General features: G+C 39.5%; 1 protein-coding gene across 1 annotated transcript; it reads right to left on the bottom strand.

The window, feature by feature from the left end:
• Positions 1–11,056: 11,056 nt before the first annotated feature.
• Positions 11,057–21,909, bottom strand: LOC135094499 (bax inhibitor 1-like). The gene is made up of 5 exons (XM_063994648.1): positions 21,620–21,909; positions 18,519–18,801; positions 17,648–17,821; positions 17,058–17,228; positions 11,057–14,556 (listed from the first exon to the last, which is right to left on the bottom strand). The coding sequence occupies exons 1-5, from the start codon at positions 21,667–21,669 to the stop codon at positions 14,521–14,523; spliced, it is 714 nt and encodes a 237-aa protein (XP_063850718.1). The 5' UTR covers positions 21,670–21,909; the 3' UTR covers positions 11,057–14,520.
• Between the last annotated feature and the right edge of the window lie 124 nt (positions 21,910–22,033).

The following is a 22,033-nucleotide window of genomic DNA, read 5'->3' as shown; positions in this document are numbered from 1 at the left end:
ATTCCGAAACACTTCAGCGCTGCATCTCCACTACCTCCCGCAGGCTGTGTAGTTGAAATGATACGGGTGTTGGATACGGGAGAAATGATACGTGTGTTGGGTGGTTGTGAGATTGCGTGCATGTGTGTTGGCTGGTGGTGGGATTGCGTGCTTAAGGGTGTTTTTTTACAGATCTAGTGACAGATTGACAAGATTTCTACGTTATAAAAAGGAAAAACAGTCTTGAGAACCAGGCTGATCATCTCTGTGGCTGTGTTCCGGAATACAGGCCCTTGTTCGTTGTGTTCTTCAATACTTCAATCAAAACGAACTCTTTAAACAGTTACCCATTTAAAAACCTTTGCCTTCACATACTAAAGGTGACGTAACTATTGCATGTATTGTTATCTGCTAGGAACATGAGAGAGAGAGAGAGAGAGAGAGAGAGAGAGAGAGAGAGAGAGAGAGAGAGAGAGAGAGAGAGAGAGAGAGAGAGAGAGAGAGAGAGTCATAATGAAAAAAATTGCAGGCATTATAGAGAGAAAACCAATGATCTGCCCATTAGATATTATTACAAATATATGAAACACATACACACACACACACACACTATTATTGCTTGGTATGTTTCTTATATTCTTAAGTCCTTAATTAAATGCTAAAATAATCCTGGGCGTGCTAATAAGCAAAAAGTGAAATAAATAAAATGATGAAACTGTTATTTTATCAACGAACAGTTCATTCTCCTCTCTATAAATCAAGTTTGCATTCTTTCGTTTCGTCTTGCATCTCTTAACTCATTCCTGTTGCTACTTTTCTTCTTTTCTTGCTTTCCTTCACCTGGTTTTACAGTTTTCTTCTTACTCTTCATTCTCTTCATCTCCTGTCGATTCCTTTCATCCTCCTTTGTACAGAGCAAGTTCTTCAGCCTCTCTTGTTTTGTCCTGCATCTCTTACTTTTGTTGCTTCTTTTCTTCTTTCCTACGTTTTATTTTACCGTTTTCCTTTAATCCTCCATTTTCTTCCATCTGTTGATCTGTCCATTTTCCTTTCTGATTCTATACGAGTACCTGTCTTATTTTCTTTTAGCTTTTCTTTCATCTTCCTCCCACCAAGAGTTCCTGTGCTCCTTCTCATCCCCTAACCCCCTTTACCGCCAAATTGTTCTCCATCACATGCATTTTTCCTCATCCATTCCTTATCTCTTCTGTGTTTCTGGACTACTCAGTATTTTTCCTCTCAGTCGTATCTCTATATCACCATGTTTCCTCTTAAGTCTATTGTATTCCATTGAAAGTTTCGTCGCTCTCTCCACCTGCCTTATCTGGGTGGCGCACTTCCACAAGTCCCATAGCCTCCCTTCTCCTTCCCAGCTTTTTTTCTGCACCACTCTCTCCAAAGTTTTCACAGACCACGTCCTCTTCCTCTCTCATCCCTCCCTGGTTGTGCCTACACTTGCCTCGCTTGCTCCTCGCACTTCCCACATCCATCCCCTTCATTTGCTTTTCCTAAGAATCCAGTCTTGCATCCCTTCTTCGTTCCTCGCCCTCTACAGTCTTCCCTGGCTCTCATCAGTGATACTGTAAGTTTTTTTGCGACCAGCCACAACCTCTTGCTGTGTCCGGGAAGCACTGGGGCCACAATCACGGTGCCCCGTCCCATCCCGGCGCCACCTCGAGTGGGAGCCCGCCACCTTCACAAACAAAGGAAATAAAAGTTATCAATTTCTGTTCGAATTTTGTCACCAAGGCTCGGGATTGGTCCTGCTCTCCCCCCCACCCCCCTCTACAGCCCCGCCACGCCGCGCCCCGCCTGGCGCCCGCCGCGGCCTGGTCCTGCATTGTCGCCTGAGCCCCGCAAGTATGAGGGCGCTGTGGCCGCTCGTGGGTTGCCTCCTGTACCTGGCGGCGCGCCCCGCAACATCCTCAACCAACCAGTGCGTTTGGCAAGACCTTGCAGAAAAGGAGTTATCTGGAGGCGCGATCCAGATCAAGACTAAAGACCAGGAGGAAGGCGAACTGAGCGTGAAGATTGAACAGAAACTGCTCGAAACTAAGAAACTGGAGCCCTCACGCCTCTACACCTTCAACATAACCTGCATCGCACCCAACTGTTCCTACCTCCTCCTTAACGATGACGGTGACAACATCACCAATTATGAACGGTTATACAAGCTGGACTCAAGTAAGTTAATTGTGACAGGACAGAATCTTGAATGGTCACCAGTCTGCCAAAGAGAGTACACGGAGACCAACACGACGATGACGACAACGCCCACAACGATAACAAACACGACAACGACGCCGGAGACAACCACAACAACGCCGGAGACAACCACGACAACGCCGGAGACAACTACGACAACGCCGGAGACAACCACAACAACGCCGGAGACAACCACGACAACGCTGAAGACAACCACGACAACGCTGAAGACAACCACGACAACGCTGAAGACAACCACGACAACGCCGGAGACAACTACGACAACACCGAAGACAACCACGACCAGTTCGACGACGCGGAGGACGACAACGACACCAGCGCCGACCACCGTACGGAAGAAGACTCCACGAAGCACCTCAAGCCAACGGAGCACGAACGAGGACACCGAGACTACCACCACAAACACCACTACCACCACCACTGCCAGCAGCAGCGGAAAATCCACAAATGTATTTAATAACTATGTCATCATCGTCTTAGTGTTGTTCCCGCTCCTCGCCTTTGGTCTCGGGTTGTGCTTCATCTACCGCCACCGCATCACCGGTGCCCTCGATCTGCACAGCCAAGCGTGCACGGACATGGAGGGCGCACAGGACCAGGCAGGGGCGAAGCAGGAGCCACCGGTATCGGAGAAGAATGAAACGCTGGTATAAAGCAATGGCTGACGGGGAAAAGTAGGCAAGTGGTTCTCTCTCTCTCTCTCTCTCTCTCTCTCTCTCTCTCTCTCTCTCTCTCTCTCTCTCTCTCTCTCTCTCTCTCATCGCTAAATCCAAAATTATTACTACTACTACTACTACTACTACTACTACTACTACTAATATTAATAATAATAATAATAATAATAATAATAATAATAATAATAATAATAATAATAATAATAACAATAATTAAGATAAATTACTTCATTTTGTTATCCAGTCAAATTTATTTTCATAATAATATACATCTAAAGTGTATATTTGTGCATTTGATTAAGTATTCATTTTCTCGCAACCTTTTTTTTTTCTTTTCTTATATGATTTTGTAGCTTGTTTATCCTAAGAAAGTTTTGAATGTGAAAATGCTGTATTTTTGATGGAAAACTTCGCAAATAAATGATGATGAAGCAACATTTCCTTTCAATAATAATGCATTCAAGGACATCAAGGTAAACTCAGGAGCTGCCTGCCTGCTTTTGTAATTTCTCCTTCCTGTGACTTCAACTTTTTTTTTCCAAGAGGGAGGTTTCAAGACAACTATCCTCTGATAATCTTTTTTTTTTATTTATTTATTTTACTTTTTTTTGTGTGGGGGGGGCCCTGGCACCTCATTGGGCCTTTATTTTGCTCTTTTGTTGCTCTTGGCCAGCGCCCCTCATACATAAAAGAAAAGTACAAAGTAGCAAATAAATACTACATCATGAACTATGGGAAAATAAAACTACAACACACACACACACACACACAAAGATAAACTCAACTGAAAAGTATCAGCGGAAAGGTGTTTGATTTCCACGTATGGAGCACCACCCACACTCCCAAGTGCAAGATGGCGGCGCACCACCACCACCACAAAAATAAATAAATAAATAGTTTAAAAAATGGAAAAATAATAATAACAATCTCTCGCTCACATAATATATATACATTCATCTTTACTTTTTAATTTTATTTTATTATTTTTATCTATTGTATTGATTTATTGTTGTTGTTATTATTATTATTATTATTATTATTATTATTATTATTATTATTATTATTATTATTACTAAAAAGAACTACAACTACTGCTGCTACTACTACTACTACTACTGCTAATAATAATAATAATAATAATAATAATAATAATAATAACAATAATAATAATAATAATAATAACAATAATACCACCACCACCACCACCACCACCACCAAAAACAACAACAACAACAACAACAACAACGTGAAGGAATAAACATTACGCAGAAACAACATACGTATCTTTTTATCTCGCCTCGAAAAAAAAAATAAAATAAAAAATAAAAAAATAAGTCTTATCCCTACTGTCATGCCACGTTGGTTTGTATTATTTACTTCCTCTCTTCCTGTCTACTTATCTCTTCCTCTTCCTCCTCCTGACTCCTCAAAGCCTAGCGCTGCATTATTTTTAAATCTTCAGTCTTCTCTACTTAAAACGGCCTCTACTGAAAGTCATTGGGGTTTCCAAGAGCCTGCGCTGGAAGTCTTCGTGTTTCCAGTGTTGGTTTAAAAGATTGTACAGAAGGTTGTTAAGATTTTCAAGGGTGTTTTCATGGTTCCAGTGACGGTGTTAGAGGTTGCGCTGGAAGTTATAGCGGTTTTCAAAGGCGTTTTCATGGTTCTAATGATAGTTTAGCAGATTCTAGTGGAAGTTAATGGGTTTTCAAGGGTGTTTTCGTGGTTCTATTAACATTTTAGCAGACTAGCCTAGTTGACGTTACTAAAGTTTCCATCATTCTAATGACAGTTTAAAAAAAAAGACTCGAGAGGAAATTGTCGAGGTTTTCAAATACGTTTCCATTATTCTAGTGATAGTCCAGCAAACATTCTGCATGGTCAAATGCATCGTTTCTCTCTCTCTCTCTCTCTCTCTCTCTCTCTCTCTCTCTCTCTCTCTCTCTCTCTCTCTCTCTCTCTCTCTCTCTCTCTCTCTCTCTCTCTCTCTCTCCCTCTAGTGTGACTTCCCTGTTAAATTTGTTCTGACCACATCACTCTATGAAGGAAACAGCCCTGCATGTGTCACTCTGCTTTCTTTCCTTCCTTCACTCGTGCCCCTCCCAGGCAGACCAAAGCTCGGGTGTGACTTCCCGTGCGTCGCGCCACCTGCATTATCGTTCGCGACGCTTCCTGACTTCAAAACAGGAAGTTGTCGAACCTTCCTACACATACATACATACATACATACATACATACGTACATCCATACATACATACATACATACATACATACATAAGCAAACTAATATGAAAGTAGACATATAACAAATTAACTATATAATAATAATAATAATAATAATAATAATAATAATATTAATAATAATAATAATAATAATAATAATAATAACAACGAGTACTTCAATGTACAGTAATCGGAGTGAAGGTACGATAGTCCTCTGGGAATTCAGCATGTAAAAACAGGAAGCCCCCAAGATGCTATCATTATTTCTATGTATATTTTCGCAAAGGAAATAAATTTTACTACCAACCCAAAGTTACTTAACCTAACGTGACATAACTTCACCTAACCCAGTGGTTCTCAACTCGTGTCAAGCCACGGACCACCAAACCAATAAATAAATAAATAAATAAATAAGGGGGGGAGTGGACCATTTAAATTTTGAATAAGGATAAGTCAATAACACAGCACCGCGTGTCGTAATCACAGTAAGCACAGTACGAGTATGCACTCAGGCTGGTCATGTCTAGCGGCGTGAATCTTGAACACACATTATAGATTAAACTTAAAAATAACTCGAAGTATTACTTAAAAGCAACAACTTCGCGACCGACAATAGATTTCTTAAACAGAAATGTAATAAAATGAATGGCCAATTATTTATTTTGAGTTAATTGTTTACACTGAATTTCCATTCCATGCTTGTCAGGAAATACAGTGGACGTCCTGTGGACCAACCTGAAAATTCACCATGGACCACCAGTGACCTAACCTGATCTACCCTAAGATTAACCTAACCTGACCTAGCTTCACCTAACCTAACCGAGGTGCAACCATTTTCCCGCCACTTCCACAAAGGCTACGTGCCCTCAGACCTCCGTGACTCAGCGGCAGTGCGGCACGTCAGCCTCTCCCCGCCCTCAACTTCTTTCCTTCATGGCACTTCCCGGAGAACCCTTTTGCGAGGAATGCTAAAGACACTTCACAGTTCTGCGTAATTCCTGACATCATCAAGGCTGGGGATTGGTCCTGCGAGTCGCCCCACCGCGCCACGCCGCGCCCCGCCTGGCGCCCGCCGCGGCCTGGTCCTGCATTGTCGCCTGAGCCCCGCAAGTATGAGGGCGCTGTGGCCGCTCGTGGGTTGCCTCCTGTACCTGGCGGCGCGCCCCGCAACATCCTCAACCAACCAGTGCGTTTGGCAAGACCTTACAGAAAAGGAGTTATCTGGAGGCGCGATCCAGATCAAGACTAAAGACCAGGAGGAAGGCGAACTGAGCGTGACGATTGAACAGAAACTGCTCGAAACTAAGAAACTGGAGCCCTCACGCCTCTACACCTTCAACATAACCTGCATCGCACCCAACTGTTCCTACCTCCTCCTTAACGATGACGGTGACAACATCAATTATAAACAGTTATACAAGCTGGACTCAAATAAGTTAATTGTGACAGGACAGAATCTTGAATGGTCACCAGTCTGCAAGAAGACGAAAGACCCGCCTCTATCTGGTGGCGGCGGCAGCGGGACAGACCAAGATGCGGATAATTCCAAGTCCGAAATATGGTTAGCGCTGCTGATAGCCTCAGGAGTAGCGGTGACGGTTGTGGCGGTGGGCGTCCTGACCTGGAGCATCTGCACGTTGTGTAGGAAGAATGATGCACAGTAGGCTCTCCAGTGGCGCTCTCTCTCTCTCTCTCTCTCTCTCTCTCTCTCTCTCTCTCTCTCTCTCTCTCTCTCTCTCTCTCTCTCTCTCTTTAACGTGTGCCCGAGGCTAACAAAGGCCGCAGCAGAGCAGAAAACAGCTAAAACGCCGCTCCTCTCAAGATAAATATATAAATGAATAAATAGTTATAAAAAACGATTGACCAATTTAGTCCATGAGGTGCCTTAACAATCTTCTCTGAACGGTTCAAGTCACGGAAAGGAAGAAAGACAAATACGGGCAGAGATCCTGAGTTTACCAGAGACAGGGAGGAAAGTGCGTACATGTTGCGTAGTGAAAACCTGCACAGGACACAGCCTAGCAAGTTGCCACACAAGCACCGACCACAGGACACAGCCTAGCAAGTTACCACAGGAGCACCACCACAAGCTGCTTCACCCAAAAGTACTGCAAAGTAATGACGGTGTAGGAAAAGAAAACGTGGATTCCTTCTCAAAATATGAAGTGCTTGTTGTAAAAGAAAGTGTAGTTAAGTAAAGGAGGAAGATGGAATATTAATACGGAGGTTATAAAATTTAAGAATACCGGGAAAAACAGGAATTTTTAAACCACATTTCATTTAGTGTGTGTGTGTGTGTGTGTGTTACTTTTTAGTGTTAAAATTATGTCAATATTCGCCTTTCTCCTTCGCATCGCCTAGAGTGAAATTTAGTGTAACCATATTTGAATAACAATATTTGCATGTCTACTTGCAGTTAAATATTAATCTTCTCTCTCTCTCTCTCTCTCTCTCTCTCTCTCTCTCTCTCTCTCTCTCTCTCTCTCTCTCTGCTTTAGTGACTGCTAATGCTTTACTGACGTGAATATAAAACTGACGTAGTATTTGATAAGAAAAACAGTCATGGTGACGTGGACTGAATTCTGCTTCGTCAGGTTTGAGTCTTGCATTGTCTTTGAAGTGGTAGTGTTTGCTTCAAAGTAAATGTGTAAATTAACTGCATGGAGAGAACAAAAAAAAAAAAAAAAAGAGAGATAGAACAGGAAGATTAATTTTATGTCTCTTAGAATACAGAACTTTTATTTGTGATTTAAGTAGAAAAATGAGTGTTGTATTACCGACTATGGGAAAAGTTGTTTGGCAGCGAGTCTTAACCCTTACACTCCTAGACAACATTTCCCCTTCAATACCTGTAACTTATTTTGTCATTATTTTTTGTGCTAAGCTCTCATCAGTATTTCTGCAGTGTGAAAAGACAAAGTTAACTAGTACCTGCTTTCCCACTTTTCTTTCCTGTCTGCATGCAAAGTTTTATACAGCACTAGGAAGGTTAAGGAAGGGCAACAATAGCACCATTACGACGTGGCAGTGTTTGCGTTAATGTGATTATTAGAAATCTTAATAAGCTAACTTTCAATTTACTATAATGTACAACGATTACTTCATAAGACATCACTGCAAGTTGTTCAGGATTGCAAAATGTTACGAGTATAGGTGAATCTAGATGTATTCCATTTCATTTCACTAAAATATGAAACTAGTGCTGAATACAATGCAAAATAAGGGAAATTTTAATGGATTTTTGTAATGCAATGAGATACAATTGCTCATGCAGCTTAATACATGAACTTATACGTCACCAAACACTGTATAATTAATTCACAACATACATGGAAAGGAAACTTAATAGATGTTTGGAATATATTGAGATACGATTAGACTATTCAGAAATCTGTATATAATGATATTTCACTTCACCAAGATGTATAATTAAGATGCCCTGTAAGGAAACTTATTACTATAGATGTTTGATACTATTAGACTTCATAAATCTTAACATATCAGCTTTTACTTCACCAAAATGTATAATATGATAAACTACTATTATAGACGTTTTGATTCCACTAAGACACGATTCAGTACTACATCGCACGTAGTTTAAGAAGTCACACATACAGATGGTAACTAATCAATTAATTCTACTACAATATAAAAGAAGCACTCCTGATTAATGTACGTGCTCTGTACTTGATTACCATAAAATAATAATAAAGATCAGTAGCATTATAAGGTTTTGTTTATCCATAAGTGGAAGAAACTAAGGGTAATATCGAAACAAACTCCTTTCCACTTCACAATCCACAAGGAACTCAATCATTACTACGGGTTTATAAATAAGAAACCATATTTTCAACCCTTAAAATTTAATCAATCTATTCCAACTTGAAATCGTACGAAATCATATCCTTTTAGACTGAGAATTTCACCAGACACAACATACACACCTCAATGATTTTAGGACAGCACCCTTGAAACTTAATAAAAGCATGCCATCTCAGCCTAAATAAGAGAACAAAACAGTAAGACATCTTCTTGACTCGAGGGTTATACTTGTCTCTCATCAGGCTAATTTTCAAAGGCCACAGAGATAAGTAGTCAGGTTCTCAGTTTTTGTTTTTGTTTTCTATGATGATGTAGAGTCCTTGTTAAACTACTAGCATCATGAAAACACACTTGTAAACTCTACCTAATAATCAACACTAAAATCTGTTAACTGGAGTAGCCTGTGTCATGAAAACACCCTTGAAAACAACAGTAACTTCAACTAGAGCTGAAAATGCATGATGATGAAGATGATGATGATGATGATGATGTAGTAGTAGTAGTAGTAGTAGTAGTAGTAGTAGTAGTAGTAGTAGTAGTAGTAGTAGTAGTAGTAGTAGTAGTAGTAGTAGTAGTAGCAATAACAAAAACAACAACAACATAACAATAAAAACAAGAGCAAAAACGAAAACAAGAAAACAAGAACAGCAGGAACAAGAACAAGAACAATAATAAGAACACGAAGAATAGGAACAAGAAACATGGCAACTCGAACATACAGAATTGTAACATGTAAATCCACTGACATAAAATAAATAAATAAATAAATAAATAAACAAATAAACAAATAAATAAAAAAAGGTTCACAGTATTACAATGTAGGCGGGAGGTGACGGATTTATGCTAGTTTACTCGACACCGCCACAAGGCACAAGAACAATATCAATGTTAAGAAATAAGGAAAAAAAATATGTAGTTTAGAAAAGAACGCGAGTTACTTTTGTATATATGAAGAAAAAAAATCACATAGAGAAATTTAAAGGAAGTAGAGTTGTTAAATAAATGCCGACGATAAAATCTGAGCAAGGAAAAAAAAAAGTATGACATTTTAAGGATATAGGAAGAAAACATTTCAAAAACACATTTCAATAGGTGTGTGTATGTTTGTGTGTGTGTGTGTGTGTCACCACTCACCATACACCCTCCTGTGCACACACACACACACACACACGCTATATCACCAGAGCTCCTTACACCATCACCAAGAACAGTTACACAATTCTAGCAAGCAAAATAAACTAAATACTCACCAAACAAAACTTAGTAAATGTTGCAGGTCGCACATTTTAACCACCATCTTGTCTTTCACTCTTATTTCTACCGTCATGACACATCCCTCACGCACCACACTCACCGCACATCGCCGCCACACCTTGAAGTATCATTTACACTCACCACACAGCCCAAAAAGAAGTGGCGGTGGAGAAATTAAGCAAAATATGACCGTAAACAGAACCAAATACCCCGCTCGGCCATTTCTCTCGCTGACTAGTAGGCTGCTCAATTTAATAATTATGTAGTTTCACCTCTCATTTATCTTTTAGCTATTCATAAATACAAGTGTATTATTACAAAAAACGTGGCATTTTTGCTTCAATTATAGTCAATTATAGTAGCGTGTAAAGGTGACTCTCTCTCTCTCTCTCTCTCTCTCTCTCTCTCTCTCTCTCTCTCTCTCTCTCTCTCTCTCTCTCTCTCTCTCTCTCTCTCTCTCTCTCTCTATATATATATATATATATATATATATATATATATATATATATATATATATATATATATATATAATTTGGCTTTTTCTTTAAGCCAATGCCAATCTTGCATAAAAAATAAATAAATAAATAAAATTCAGACGACACATGATCATGTTTTCACTAACGGTGCAGTATCAGGACCATGAAAACACCCAATAACTTCCAACACAGCCTATCAGCTATCACTAGAATAATGAAAACACCTTGAAAAATACAAGTAATTTCCAATGTGAATATTTCAACTTGCCAAATTAGTGAAGACGTACCTAAAGCTTTCAGAGCACAGCCCTTCGTTAAACTATCACCATGAACCCTGAAAACCCGCTTGAAAACCCTAATAACTTCCAGCAATACACAGGGATCTTAACAGGATGACACTCAGAATTGAAAAAGTACTTTATTGGTAATGGTGACATCAATTGACATCCAGAAAATCAAGATACAATAATATTTCTTTCTGCCTCCCTTTTCATGATTATAGACGTCTTCAAAACAACTCTAAACAAGGGAAACCTAAGCATCACTCACACACATTACCTCCCTCTCACAACTACTCACTTCCCCACTTTGACAAATGCTGCCAAGTCCGCGGATAGTAAATCAGCAAAGGGGGGCAAAAAGTACAATACCTAATGTTCTTCCACAAATGATAAGGGAGAAAATTTTCCTATTTCATGGTTTTAGTGATGTGAGTAACTGTGACCGTCAGTTTGTGATGCGTCTGGTTTATCATTACCTGCCTCTACCAAGCTGCCAACCTTGAGAGCAAGGGCCTATATTTTGAAACACTAGAATCTCGTGACTGTTATCACAGACCAGAGATTAATAGTTAAGTTTTCATTGCTTTTCCTCATCAACAGTGCAGAATCTTGGTTAAACTATCATTTTTATCATGGAAACAGCTTTGAAAACTAATAACCTCCACTACTGACTGTTAAAAGTAGTCGAGATGCTAAATCATTTGAGAATAGAGACCCATGTGTTATACTCGCTCACAATGGCATAATCATTCTCACATCTCCAATTAAAAAGTCTGGGATAAATTGTTTACCTGCTGCAGGCTTGACCTTCAATACACAATAAAGAATGAAAAGTTTTGGCAAGATCATGAAGTCGGTGTACAGTTGGCCTTAGTCGTGTCATGCTCCAATATTTCACTGACTTTTCCGGCATTACTTCTTGAACCAACTGTGCATCATACTTCAAGACCTTCATTTGGATTGCCTTAGTTTTCCAGTGAGGCATTTTTTGATGAACTGTGAAATGTTGCCACATATCAAACCATTTACATTCTTATACATGCTCCATCAAAATTTGGATCCCTTATTTAGTCTCAGTACACAAGGAAAAACAGAAACATAAGCATACTGCATAGCTCAGGTTCACTTTGACAGTTTCTCAACATATTGGCTAATAGTTTCTTCAAGCAAATTATACACAGCTAATGATAAATATATAACAGTAGTGGTAAGTAATAGGTAACAGGACAAGAACTGTGATGTTGACACCCACACATTCTATACATGGCATCTGCAACAGGCAAATCAGGTCAGTGGTAACTATTCCTATCTGCTCATGGGTCAAGGTCCTGCTTCCTCTACAACATGGGGGCCTGGCTGAAATTTCCTGCACAACCTAGAACAGTTCCATAGTCTGAGAAGATGTAAGTGTCCCAAACCTAACCAATCCTTAGTCTGACAGCTCTCCTTCAAAGCAGTAAAGACAATCATATCTGTATTGTCTTTAGTGCTTCATGGAAAACCTACCATACATTAAGGGTGGTTTAGTTTGGCTGCCTATGCTGCTAGTCTGGAAAAATATAGTGTCCCAAACATAACCAATCCCTGGTCTGACAACTCTCCTTCAAAGCAGCAGACAACCACATCTGTATTGTCTTCAGTGCTTCATGGAAAACCTACCAAACTCAGAGTGATTTAGTTTGGCTGTCTATGGAGTTAATGACAGGAAGAAATGATATACAGGTAAGATCACATAGCACAGTGGCTGGAGAACAGGGAGGCAGTAAAGCAATGGGAATCATATTTTGATGCATGGGTAGACATTAATGGGAGTCTTCAGTTAATACAAGGTTATCATATAAAATGGAGGACAGTGATCTGTTGTAAAAAATGTATGTTTCCAGGAGGGCTTGGCTATCAATAAATACACAACAGCAGACTATGAAACTGATCCTCAGCCTGCATGTCACACGAGTCACAGCAGCACTGCAGTGTTCCTGGGTTGCCATGAACAGGTTACATGGGTATGTTGGGGCTTGCCCACTCAATTACCTGGCACAGCATCACCATGACTACTTGTCCTGAGGGAAGCTTAACAAGTCCAAACATTATTTAGTGACAATCAAAACAAAAGTGGATGTTTTAGTGAATGACATGCAATGAATGCAAAGTTACCATGCTTCATCTTTCCAATGTTTTATTCTTTACCCAACTCACAAGACAGATAATCACAAAAGTGCTGTCAGGTGTTTAATATAAATTTGTCCCCATAAAAAGAAAAAAAAAGTGTCCTTCTGACAAATAGGAAATGTAAATATAACTATACACTTTGAACAGAAAGAAACGATTACATTAATCTGGTTATACAAACATCATTCCCCACTAAAATCAAGCCTCCATGTACAATATAGCCAGTTCGTAGGTAACCTCTGCTTATTAAACACTATGCTACTGGGACAATGTACAACAGCTGATACCAAAACACACAGTCCTGTGCATCTTACAAAGTAACTATATTTTATTATTTTGGCAGTGACAATGGATACATGAAAACCCAAAGCAAGTACTGAAATCCAAGTAAACTTTCCACTATTGCCAGTAAATGGACACATTAGCTCAGAGCAAGAGGGAAACAAAACCAAACTTGATGTATCCTAAGAGGGCTTGACAACCAAATGTATCGCTGAGTCTTCTTACTTTCTCTTGTAGTGGAAGGCACCAAGAAGAAATTCCTGAGGCTCATTATTTCATCATGAGGTGCAAGTTTACTCCTACATGAGGAATGTGTGGCCGTGTGTCTGGCTCTTCTTAAACACACAAAGCTGACTCATTACCATCAGTGTTACACCTACCTCTGGCTTGCAAAAATATAAACTAATGTGTAATTGCCTTTATATTTGTCTCACATTACTATTAAAAGTGCCAAAATACAAACTCTCTGGTATTGGTGAAATTGTAGGTGTAACTCAATTAATACAGAAGAGATCAACCAGTATCTTGTTCTCTGATGTCAAGATTTCTCCAAAACACTCTCACCCATGTTCTTTGATCTTGGAAAATGCTCTCATCCACATTCTTAGTGAATTCATAGAAAGGGTGTACATAACATTCACCTCTGGGAATAGGAATTGTAGTAAAATCATCCTCTTTAGAGATTTGACCTTTTCGATGAATATCCCACTGAAAACTGCACTAAAATACCGCTGAATATTCCCAGCCTTGCACCTTCACCTCAGTACTTTGCTTTATGATTCTTGCAGCTCAAACCACAAAAATAAGACTCCAACCCATGAAACTTAAAATAACTGTTACACTATACATGTTTCTTTTTCTCCAGCAATATAAGAAAACTCAAGCCTTTACTTGGGTGTTTTTCATCCCTACACCAAATAAACTTTTGGAAATAATAAATTACCAGATACTAAAGAAAATCAACAGGGAAAGCAGGTGTGTGATAGCTCTTGGTGGTGGTGCAAATAAACAACAGTATGCCATTGTGTTGTAACTGCAGGGGAAGGAAGGTAAAACATAACTTGGTGTCTTTAATTGTCCCTTGCCAGCCAAAATGCTTAACCCTAGAGTTCACTACGACTAGCTTCCTTCATTCCATTAGTCCCTCCTCCGTTTTTTGTTGCTCTGGGCCTCCTGCAACACAAAAGAAAACAATTAGGATGAAATTGTGAATGTGTTCTTACCTAATTGTATTTTTACAGGACTGAGTCAAGCTCGTAATGTCCGTCTTTTAAAGTTAATTTGCCATATTTATCTTCAAAGCTGTCAATCCTCCTTGCACACACAATTTTGTCAGTCAATGAATTCCACTGGCTGATTGCTCTGTCAGGAAGACTATATTTCCTCATCTTTCTTCACTCTTTTACAATTTCTTAGTGTCCTCTTAGTGTTGCCTGTTGTGGCACCAAAAAAATCTGTGATATCAATCTTTTCTTTTATCAGAACAGTAGATGTTCAGAAAAAAAATGGCCTAAAGTCAAATAAGCAAAAATACACCTGAAAAATAAAACTGATGATAAAGAAGACATTACAAAACATCCACACAAGGAAAAACAAGATAATACAAAGAAACTAGTTGATAATGCATGGATTTCAACACTGAAGAGAACTAAACATTCCTACACACCAACATATTATTGGAAGAACTTTAACCTGGTATAAGAAATGCATAAAAAAATAAAATAAAAAATAAAAAAAACTGGCTAACTACTTTGACAGTATAGAAAAGTGTTAATCTTCAGGTAAAAAAAAATATATATATACCTAATAAATTAATAAAAACACTGACATACACACACTTTTGCATTTTCATCACTCAGGTTTATACCAGATTAGTTCCCTCACTTGTACACCTGTCTACACATCTACCTCCCAAGTACTCCCTTCTGTGGGTGCCAGTCTTACTCCTACTCCTTCCTGTCTTCCATCCTTACCAGCACCACCAGATATGATATGCCTACCTCCCTGTCTACCTGTCCTGCTGTGTGTCTGTCGCCTATCCTTATGTGTTACCAGCTGAAAGTAATGTTTTAGGGAAATATTAGCTGTAAAGTATGTATATGGGTTGGTAATAAAGACCAGAATCTCAAACACCTCAAAGTATTGGCCTGATTGCTAGTGTAAGTTATTGTGGTTTTCAAGGATGTTTTTACGAGAGAGAGAGAGAGAGAGAGAGAGAGAGAGAGAGAGAGAGAGAGAGAGAGAGAGAGAGAGAGAGAGAGAGAGAGAGAGAGAGAGAGAGAGAGAGAGAGAGAGAGAGAGAGAGAGAGGAGAGAGAGAGAGAGAGAGAGAGAGAGAGAGAGGAGAGAGAGGAAGAGAGAGAGAGAGAGAGAGAGAGAGAGAGAGAGAGAGAGAGAGAGAGAGAGAGAGACTAGATGTAGTCTATATTTCAAGACAAGACAAACCAAGCAAAGCAGTTATGAGTATTACAACCTTATACAGCCTCACAACCAGATATTAAATGATGTGTTTATGACTGTGTGGGGCTTTGTTTGGACTACCCTGTTTGGAATAATTGGCCTGGTATATATACTAGATAGACAGATAGATAATAAAATGACACAAACACACACACACACACACACACACACACACACACACACACACACACACACACACACACACACACACACACACACACACACACACACACACACACACACTCATTTGGCATCAAGCACTCCCCTGCCCTGAGGCTGTGAGTCTTAGGTGGGTGGGTGGCAGGCAGGCAGGCAGGCAGGCAGCCAGGTGGTAATGATGCCAAGAAACACACCAAGACTGCACCTTCCCCCTCCCACCTCACCTAGTGTAGGCCTCAACACACACCTACTTGCTATTCATCTTCTAACTCATATTCTTTAGTCTTTCACAAGTTACCTCCAGAAGAGGGATAAAATTTTTGTTTTTTTTTATTAACATTCCAATTTTTTTTTTCATTCATGATGTATTTTCAGGTTTAGATTTTCACTTTTTATTGTGTCTATTTTTTGTTCGCATGGTAGGAAAGTCCCCAGTCTCCACATTTAATGGTTCAAGAAAAAATAAAATTGTATTCCTTTTCTAGTGGGGCTCAGACAGAATGAAATGTGAATAAGAGTGTAGTGCTTTGTCTGGGCTCTCCTGTGTGCAATTGCCAGCCTGGTATATAGATAGATTCTTTCTTTCTTTCTTTTCCCAGTATTCACCTCTCATACTCACACATGCTTGGTCAAAATTCACATTGTTTAATTTCTGTGTATAAGAATGACACAAGAAACAGAAACTTAGTATTATATGTTGTGGAGATAAAACGTCACACAGAGGGAAACATAAGGGACAAACTCTGGTGTGATGAGAAGCCCATGAGAGAGGGAGAACCACCATCACTACCAAGAGAAGACAATGCACAAGAACACATATGAGGGATGAATTCTTGCGAGTTAGTGAAGCACGAGTGACAGGAAAACATTACCAGTTCCTAACATGTCAGTAAGAATAAGCAAGCACTCAAACACAAATAAACAAAGGGATAAATTTTAGTGGGTTAGTGAAGGATACATGACAGGAAAATAGTAGCAGTTCCTCAATAAACACATGGATAAATTTTGAAGGGTTGGTGAAGGATGAGTAACAAGAAAACAGTTCCAGCTCCTCACCTTGTCAGTAAGGATGATGAGCAGGCGCTTGAACACGGCCACAAAGTCAATGAAGAGCTCCACACTGTGCATGACGTAATCCTTGTCCCCACGGCGAGCCTTCTCTGTGATGTTCTGGGTGTCAAAGATGATGAACCCACACATCACCAGCAGTCCCAGGTACAGGTTCACCTATAGGAGGATACACACACACTAAAGATGTCATATAGTTCTTAGTAACCTCACACACACACACACACACACACGACATGGTACAGTTCTAAGTAGCCTCTCTTTATTTCTCTCCCTCTCTCTCACACACAAAAAAATGTACACAAATTTTAGAAGGAAGTAAAATCTGGTACTTTCAATAACAATGGCCATTACAAACTTTTCTCAATCCTATACAAGTCCATGAAGGTAAATACAAATGCATACACACACTCACCAACACCAGGCATTTAAACACTCACAAATACAAATAAAATAAGAGAAAATTCTACAATGGACATACCTTAGTAGTAAGCCCCAATTTGCTGTATATATTTAGTATAACAACTACCTCACTGATAAACCATGTACCGTTGTTATCATCATTATTACACACATACCTGGAAGATGAGCCGTGATCCGAAGAAGATGTTGAGCATGGAGAGCCAGAAGAGGGTGGAGAGGGCAGAGAAGAGAGTGCCACCCAGGTAGAGGTAGTGGCCACGTGGAGCATACAGGGCTGAGAGGGAGAAGCAGGCAAACACCACACTGGTCCCAAGAAGTGCCTGCATGATCTGTGGGAGGTAAAGTAGAAGAAAGTTTATATGAGCACTTTGGTCCCTGTCAATGCTATCTTTATACTAGTAAGAGAATGTTTATAGGGAAGCTCTCCAGATTGTAACCTCTTTGTCTATCTACCTATATACCAGGCCAGCAATCCAACATGGGGTGGCCAGACAAAGCACCACACCCTCCTACACACTTCATTCACACTTTCCGCCAGTCAGCCCCTGGTGGAAAGGTGTATTAAGATTGTTTGAAGATGGACAGTTTTAAACCCTCCACTTTAGCTCATATGGAATAATACAAAGGTGTATAAGGCAGCAAACCAGCCAGTACATATAAACATACTTATAATAATCTCAACACATTTACCTATTGGCATACAGATTAAGCCAAAATATACAAGTAAATTTATCTCCATATATTTCAAGTATTAAATAGTCTGAAATTAATACTACAGCATTATTTATATATTAAGCATACTATCATTAAATTGTGTGTATGTGTGTTATCAAATTATCCATGAATGTATGCACTGTTCTGATGACTTTATATGGACCATAACCCAATTTATATTTTTAATGTCTTATTCTGTCTGTATTTTTGTGGTCAATAAAATCTGTCTACCTATTTGTGTGTGTGTGTGTGTGTGTGTGTGTGTGTGTGTGTGTGTGTGTGTGTGTGTGTGTGTGTGTTACAGCCACATACCAGCGTAGGGTTGACAATCATGGCCAGGTCAAGCAGAGGGCCAAGATTGCAGCCAGTGAAGAAAGCAAAGGAGCCCAGAAGAGAGAGGCGTTGCAGCTGGTTCTTGCCATCGTAGGGAGTCATCATGAGCCACAGGAGGGAGCCGAGTGCACTCAGCGCCGTCAGCAGCCCGGCCCCCACCAGTGTGCTGTACATGTGGGCATACCCGCCAGCCGCCGCAGCGATGGAGGCCAGGGTGAAGGTGGCATACACATTCTTAAGGTGCTGCCTCACTGGTGGCTCACTGTCAGGAGAGTGTTTTAAATGAAGGCAAGCGCAAAACTCAAGAGGGTACAGTAATCAATCATTCTATACAACAAAAAGTTCCTCAAATTCTTAAAAACTTTTAATTTCTTCCTTTTTCTGGAGGTTAGCAAATTATTTATGACTGTTACTTGCATCTGGAGCCTCACTATTATTAACTCACTTCAATAGAAACGGTTCCTCAAATTCTTAATCACTACTTTCTATTTCTCTTATTTTTCCTCCCCTACAAAAGATTACCAAAGCATTTATGACTGTTACTTGTACCTAGAGCTTCTTATTCTAAGCTCCAATATAAAAAAATTCTCAAATCTTTAATCAATACCCTTAATTTCTTCCTCTCCTGAAGATTACCAAAGCATTCTCATAACTAATACTTAACTAAAGCCTCTCAATATATAAGTTTAAACACTTAATCACTATACCTTTATTTCTCTCTCTCCTAAAGATTACTAAAGCACTTAAGGCTACTACTTGTATCTGAAGCCCTCCTATTGCAAACTCCAATAATAAAAACTTCTCAGATTTTTCAACCACTCTTTCATCTCTTCCTCTAAAATGACCAAAGTATTCATTATCATTACTTGTATCTAGAACATTCCTATTGATAACTCCTATACAATACCAGTGCATGACTTGTATCTGAGCTCACAAAAACATTGCCAGAGTGCTATCTTATCTTATCACCAAAGGCCAGACATTACGTACTCCTATTGTGGGAAGGAAGCAGCTCTATCCACATGCTACAGGTGCTCTGTCAGCTCACCTTATCTCGCCAGGGAACTGAAATTTGGACGCTATCTACTCCACTTCAAACAATCACACTTGGAAAATTTATATAAGATGGTAGTATGTATGTACGTATGTATGTTTAGGAGGCTAACTACTCCACTCAGCACATAATCTTACATCTTACAGGGAAAAATTAATAAAAGCTGAGCCATGTATGTGCACATGTATGTATGTGTTAAATTGTGATTGTCTGAAAGTGGCACCTCAAGTTTTGACAGGAAATGATGTCATACTACTTTTCCGACTTTTTACTAAGGAAACCACAAAACTTTGGGGAAAATAGTATGAGACAAGAATAAAACCATGTCCACATCACAAGACACCACTCAGGAAACCACCACCATCATAGGAAAACCATGTCCACATCACAAGACACCACTCAGGAAACCACCACCATCATAGGAAAACCATGTCCACATCACAAGACACCACTCAGGAAACCACCACCATCATAGGAAAACCATGTCCACATCACAAGACACCACTCAGGAAACCACCACCATCATAGGAAAACCATGTCCACATCACAAAACACCACTCAGGAAACCACCACCATCATAGGAAAACGCTCCCCTGAATGTGAAAGATTACAGTTAAATCATAAACTCATGATGACAAGCTGCAAAATGTGAATGAAATTAATCACCACACAGATTTCTGCAACACTGAAGAGATTTGTAAGATAATTCTTGTTAACAAGCTAAAGTCTGATCTCCTGTCTTTATCAATCTTTCACATTGTTTGCAGTAATGAAGTTTGGTTTTATGCAAATAACCTAATATTGTCCTACTAATTTTGAGACTGGGGAAAAAACATGCTTTTTTTTTTACTGACCTAAACCATGAAGGGATTAGCTATGAAAATTAGAGCTGAATTAATCTAAACCTAGCCTAACTTAACCTAACCTAGTCCCTGGATGGAAACACTAACGTTAATTCAATATTATCTACAGTCATAATTTATTAACACAAAAATATATTTAAGGTGATATAGAGCATCAAAGAAACCATTATTCACAGATAAATTTAAGAAGCAAAATAGAACCTTCCTGCCACTGCTTGCACCCTGTCATCAGTATAGAGCAATATTTGTCATCAGCAGTGGACTCACTTGGCTGGCTACCTGTTACTCTGTCCAGTGAGGCAAATGGAGGAAATTACTGACACTAAGCATCATAAAACATAATATTCACTAGTAAATACGCAAAAGACAAGATAACCTTCCTGCCACTAAAATCTGTCTTGTCATCATTATGGGACAGCTTTCGTGACCTGCTGATTGTCAAACTGTTACTCTACCCAGTTAATTAAGTGGAAAATATTACATGTGAAATATTAGGGTAGGTAAGATCTCTAGGCACACCAGTCCATTGGAAGCCTTACAATCAGACTTTTCCTACAATCACCTACAGCCTAATTAGGTGCATTTTAGTTTTTAAATAGTTCTGTGACTGAAAAGATATAAAATTAAACACTCACTTCTCTCCATTTTCAACGACTACGCAAATTATTTACACCAGAGCTCTGAATGTTAACAAAAATGCTCATTATAGTAAAGAGACAAGACTGACAGAAATGAGTTATGTACGCATCTCGTGCGGGAAAGATACAAGTAGGCAGAGTGTATAAATTTCATGTTAGTAGACTGGTGTAAGATATTTCGGGAGAGAGAGAGAGAGAGAGAGAGAGAGAGAGAGAGAGAGAGAGAGAGAGAGAGAGAGAGAGAGAGAGAGAGAGAGAGAGAGAGAGAGAGAGGTAAAAATAAATGCAAATACTCCCACCCTATATACAATGGTTACGTACCTTATACAGAACAAATACAATCAGTAGTACTAGTGTTTTGTTAAGCATTTCGGCTGTGCATGTATGTGTGAGTGAAAATAGTAAACAGAACGACCTCCTCCCCATATACTAGTTCTGGGTTTGGCAGGTCACGTCCCTTATGCAGAACAGACAGGAAATAATTTGTGTTTCCAGGTTACACGAGGTGATCATACACACACTTACAGGTTTTCGGTGAGTCCACGTGTAAATCTCTGCAAATTAATTCCCTCCATGGCTGAGAAGTCGTCGCGGGTAGACCGATTACCTTCCTCTCTATCAGTCTGTCACTAGCAAATGGCGACCTTCCTCTATTTTGTCCACAAGGTTTCTCTTCTTCGTCTTCTCTTACTTTCAGTTATGTTGAGTTAATATTTTTACTCTGAAAATACACCGAAACAATCGAGGTCTAGAAAGGGAGTGATAGAAAGTCCCAGTGCTCAGTTGTAGATAAGGGTCAGGATGTGCTCATACTTGCATCAGATGGCGTTATGTTTTATTTTATCTCTTAAAAACCCACAAATTACTTTACTACTTACCACAAAGTTCACACAACAAGTAATACCAACCTTAATTCCGTTCATATATAGGGTTAGGGAT

This window comes from Scylla paramamosain, chromosome 45, assembly GCF_035594125.1.
Source record: "Scylla paramamosain isolate STU-SP2022 chromosome 45, ASM3559412v1, whole genome shotgun sequence".
Classification (NCBI taxonomy): domain Eukaryota; kingdom Metazoa; phylum Arthropoda; class Malacostraca; order Decapoda; family Portunidae; genus Scylla; species Scylla paramamosain.
Note: the sequence above shows the minus strand (reverse complement) of the source record. Positions and strands in the feature narration are given on the sequence as shown.